The 5,584-nt window shown below is 27.3% G+C and overlaps 1 protein-coding gene across 1 annotated transcript in view; it reads right to left on the bottom strand.

The window, feature by feature from the left end:
- Positions 1-5,584, bottom strand: part of LOC111619032 (mediator of RNA polymerase II transcription subunit 15-like) — a 47,033-nt gene that overhangs the window by 28,315 nt on the left and 13,134 nt on the right. The window contains exons 9-11 of the mRNA XM_023360672.1: positions 3,868-3,972; positions 1,989-2,055; positions 1,740-1,921 (exon numbers count right to left, since the gene is read on the bottom strand). Of these exons, the coding sequence (XP_023216440.1) occupies positions 1,740-1,921; positions 1,989-2,055; positions 3,868-3,972 (354 nt within the window). The remainder of the gene's footprint in view (positions 1-1,739; positions 1,922-1,988; positions 2,056-3,867; positions 3,973-5,584) is intronic.

Genomic DNA, 5,584 nt, shown 5'->3' with positions numbered 1-5,584 from the left:
TATATATATAATACAGTGGTTATTTTAATAAAGTCAATTAGAAGTTTTATTTAGAGAAAAATTTTTAAACTTTCATAACAATTTCCTAATTTAAAAATTTTTGAAAGAAAAAGAAAACTGAAAGAAAATATAATTATATATTGACTTTAAATATAATAATGACTTAAATTAATATAAAAAATAATTGCAAATTTATTTTGTCATTTCTCATTTCTAGAACATCTACAATGAAAATAATTGAGATTTTCATTCCAATATGTAAATTTTGAATTATTTTCATAAAAATTTCTGAAATTTTTATATTGTGTTCTCAATAATAATATTTATTCAAAATATGGTCATTTATTTCATGGAATAATGTTAAATTTTCCTGATCATCTACATTTTCTGATTATTTATCATGCTTGAAATACTCCATTGACCTATACATTTTTCTGCAATTGTCATATTCCTCTGTCATATGCATTCTGTAATCCATTGTTTGATAGGTCATGCTTATATATATGACTGTACAGTAGACCCCCCTATAACACAGGTTCATATAACAAGGATTCGTATAACATGGCAAAAAAATTGCGAACGTGTTCATATAACACGCTAAAGGAGACTCGTATAACACGGTAAAACATCATCGCCAACTCGTGTCGTGACAGGATTGGTCAAATCTAGACCAATAGCGGACATTGCACAAACCGTTTAAACAAGCAGCATACCTACTAAAAACCATTTATTATTTAAACGGCCATAAAAATTATATTTATATTAATAATGTCTCCAAAGTTCAGTAATTTTTTTGCAGAAAAATAACTTATCAGGAAACACGTGCCCGCCGTTCGATGAGCCGCTCCATGACGAAAACAAGCTTAAGTAACGGTGTCTTCGAATGGTGCGCACTCAGTAAGTAATCTACAATTTGTTGTTTATAGCATAGTTTATATGGATTATTTCCAAAAAATTATACGTGATTTAGAAATGTTGAGTCAAATTAATCTAGAATCGATTAATTTTATGAAAGAAAACCTTTCAAACTACCATAGTCCGTAAACTGCACACGTGCTGGGCTGTGATTGGCTCATGTATTTAAGTGACTCATACAACACGGAATTTATATAATACGGAACGTATCTACCGTGTTATAGGGGGTCTACTGTACTTTCTTTATTCCATTTTTGACTTGTTCTGCCCCACAGGCATTAAATGGGTCTTTTTCTCCCTACCCATCAGAGGTTCAGTCAAATCCAAAATGAGAATGACTAGGTGGGGAGGGACAAAATCTAAACAGAAGGGACAGACCACCTCCAAAAAATTTCAAAAATTTTTCATCCCCGATTCAATTCTGAGTCCTTCAAGTAGTAGGTTAATGTATTAACAGCCTCAGCCATTGAGCTGCTTATGATTATAGCTAAATCAATAATATCTTAAAGTATGTTTAGATATACATCCATAAATTATTTACAATAGATATAATATGTGTTTGTTGATTAAAAATTTATATATACTTATATAAGATGATTCAAAACTTAGTAAATTCAATTAACTTTCTTATAACCTGCTTAACTGATTTTTGAACCATTCTAAATAACAATGATCATAAAATTAACAAAGTTGTCATTTAATTTTTTATGGTATGACGTATCATTTCTGTGTATGCAGACTAAGAAGCTCTTCAGAAGTTATTTCAGTAATTTTACAATAACTGAATTTATAATATAAAGTAACTTAAATCTTAAAATACTTACACAGTTCGTGGACCATTTAATGCTGCAACAGCAGGTCCAAAAGTCCTTTGCAGTGTGTGATTAAATAATGGAGATTTAATGTGATAATTTATAGCGTCGATTAACGGTTGGCAAATATTCTGCTCTGGTGGCTTAGACGGTCCCACAATAGACTGATTACTGGTGGCGGCAGATGATTCTGACTGAAATAGATCACCATCAAATAAAAATTCCTATAACCACATGCTGTACTAATTCTAAATTATTTACCGCCGTTACTTTAAATTCCAGTCTCTCTAAAACTTGCTCACACTTCAGTAAAATGTCCATTGAACATCTGAAATTATAAAAAACAAAATAATTGTTAATACATGAGTAAATGTTCCATATTTGATTAAATTTTTATGTATAATTGGAAAAAGCAACAGGTATTTGCATTCTTAAACTCTAAATTCATAATTTTTATATTTATATTTTACATTTTTATGGATAATGCTTTTCATTATAGGAAAGTTTTATATGTTATTATTTACAAAAAATTTACATTAGGTAAAAAAAATCATATTTATATACAGAATAATTAACTATATTTAGTTTAAACTTAATAATAATAATAATAATAATAAATTGCAATTTACATAAATCATAATAATAAACAATTTGTTTAAAAGATAAATAATATTAAACTGAAATAATTAAAAAGCTCTTTTGCTCAAATATAACTTGATCTTCTTCAGTTGATGCTGTTTCCAAATGAATCAAATTGAAAATTCAAATGCTTAGGTTCAGACAATTAAAATGTTCTTCATGACAGTGCTTTTAATTAATTACTTTATTTCAATATTGTTTATCCTTTAAAAGAATTGTTTACTATCCTGGATTATATAAACTGTGTTTTTTGTGTTGATTCTCTGCAAGATGAAGTTAATTTAGTATTTACTAATTATAATCTTCATTTACCTAATTTTAAGATAAAATGCTTTTCTAAAACAAAAATGAAATAAATGAGAAGTTTTATAAATAATATTGCTAGTGTTTTATTTATAGTTATAAATTTATATGCTTGAAAAATATTTAAGTAATTTATAAATAATTATAATGTATTCTAGAATTTATTAAAATAATATATGCAAATTTGTTCAAACAAATATTACCAAATATGTAATTTGTCAATTACAATAAACAGAACAGTATCCAGATGGCCAAAGTATTAAGGACACCATCCTACCAATCCAAAGAATCTAGTCATATACAAAGATTATTCTCTATATAATCAGGTCAAATCACAAAGTTGTGTATATATATCACATCCTCACTACTTAAGTCACCCAGTGCAAGCCTATACAAATCCAAGATAATTATTCCTTTTGCATAAACATCTTATTACTCAAAACAAAGTTTTAAAATATAAAATTTATTTTCTTTAATTGGGCTGCAATTTGAAAAAATTGTAGACCTATAAATTCCTACTGTCGTCTGTCCATCCATCTTTCCTTAATCTCAAGAACAAAGTTAGATAGATTAAAGACGAGATCAAATATGGAAACTTAAGGAACAAGAGGCCCTAATTAACTATATATGAACTTCCAATACAAACAGGAAGTCATGTTATTTCTATTCAAAAATTTTCCCCTGAAAGGTGTTAGACCAAGGGTTGCCAAACTTTTTGGAATACTTTATCACATGAACACTGATATTTCTGACTTATAAATAATATCTTTCCTTTTCATATAATCTAACATGGCATTTTATGTTAGATTATTTTCTATGACAGTTATTGAATATTAGATGATTGTGTTAGTTTTTTTCTTATTGATAAGCATCATTATGGTTTTTAGAATTCCTAATTTTAGAAAATTAATCTGCAATTTAGAAATTCTGAAACATTTTTAACTGAGCATCACATATCAAAAGTAACAAGAAACACTTTTTCCCCTCATTCACTTTAATTAATATAAGTAAACTCTATTCATACAATATAAAAAAATATTCATAATTCCTTGCATTTCCAGAAATAGGAGCATTTACATTCACCAAAATTTAATAATAATTAAAAAATAATAATTGAATATGTTAGAAACCTCTCTTCTTAAATGAGAATTGAAGTGTCTCATAAATGTTACAATTTTATATTGAAAAATTGAATTACCTTTTATTAGGATCAGAAAGAATATCCAATAAATGCTTCATCTTGCTTAATTCTTTTTTACGTTCTAAAATAGTTTCATAATCAGAGTTTTTATTTTTAGTTAAGATAAGCATAATAATAAATCTTTAAACATATATTAATAATTAAATAAAATATTTTAAAAATATCTATTATAATATCAAAAGATCTTTAATTTGTTAAAAAGCATATACAGTAGAACCTCGCATAACGAGTGTTTCACATAACAAGCAAAACAAATTGTAAAAAATTGCCTTGCTTAACTAGCGATGTTTCGCATAATGAGTGACAAATAGAGGGAAAGTCTCAAATTGTGCGCATGCTCCAGCAATCTGTGTTCAGCATGCATTCCTCTAGCATCTTAGTGTCTCATGTGATCACACATTTTTCCAAACTTGTGATCACACAAATTACTTTTAAACATCAACAACCATAGCCCGTTATATAATAAACACGCCAAATGGTATACCAAATTCTTGGGCTATGTACAGGCTATAATTAATTATTAAGAATTAATTAATTTGACTATAGGTAGACAGTTATGCTGCCATCTCATATTAAATTTAATGACCAATTCCAAATTAAATTTTAGAAATATCGTAATTAAAAATTAACTATTTATAATTATTAAATTTAATACGAGATGGAAGCATAATTGAATACTTCTAGTGAAATTAATTAATTTCTAATATTTAATTATAGCTTTTACATAGCCCAAGAATTTGGCATATCGTTTGGAGTGTTTATCAAACATATTATCAATGATTTTTTTGTTTTCTGCAAATCAAATTCTCATTCCAGGTTGGTTCATTCTGTGCTAGAAGAAATAATGATGATGATTCATGCTCCTTAACAATGCACGTTGTACAATTTTCTTTGAATAAACATTATACATAAAATATTTTAGTATTTTTGCGGCACAGAACACATTATCATATTTTACATTAATTTCTATGGGAAAAATTGTTTCGCTTAACGAGTGTTTTGCATTACAAGTACGATTCTGGAATGAATTATGCTCATTAAGTGAGGTTCCACTGTAATACCAAAATTTTCTCAAATATATAATTCAAATTCCTTAAAGAATGTTTAAAGACCAATAACAACTTTGAAATAATCAGAAAATGTTATTTTATTAAAATTTAAATCTATTATGAATATATGCTGTCAACAACAATTATATATAAAATTATAAAATAAAATTTTTATAATAATAAGTAATTAAAATTAAATTAGATGTAATTGTAAAGAAAGAACTTAAGTCAAATAAATTTCTTACATCCTCAATTGCAACTTATTTTAATAAGTGATTGTATATAATAAAATTTTAAATTATAATATACAGTAGAACCTTGATTATCCGGATCTCTATTATCTGGATTTTCGATTATCTGGATTGTTCAAAATAAACAAAAATTTTACGAATTTGCTGATTTGCACTTGGTGAATTACGACACGGTTTATATACGTGATGGAATGCATAACTTTTTTTGTTTCAACAACGTCTCACCCATCACAGTGGTCGTAAACTCTTAAATATATTTTACGTAGTAATAAAAATATAACTTGACATACGCATTTATAAATAATTTATATTCAAATTACATCATTTCTATGACCAAGGGCGGCGTAAGGCATGGACGACGTGGGCCACCGCCTATGCCTCGCGGTCCGAAGGGCCTCGCGCCTCGAAGGTTTA

The sequence above is a fragment of the Centruroides sculpturatus genome, unplaced genomic scaffold (genome assembly GCF_000671375.1).
Source record: "Centruroides sculpturatus isolate CEXI.00-Female unplaced genomic scaffold, Cexi_2.0 scaffold234, whole genome shotgun sequence".
In the NCBI taxonomy this organism is placed as follows: domain Eukaryota; kingdom Metazoa; phylum Arthropoda; class Arachnida; order Scorpiones; family Buthidae; genus Centruroides; species Centruroides sculpturatus.
Note: the sequence above shows the minus strand (reverse complement) of the source record. Positions and strands in the feature narration are given on the sequence as shown.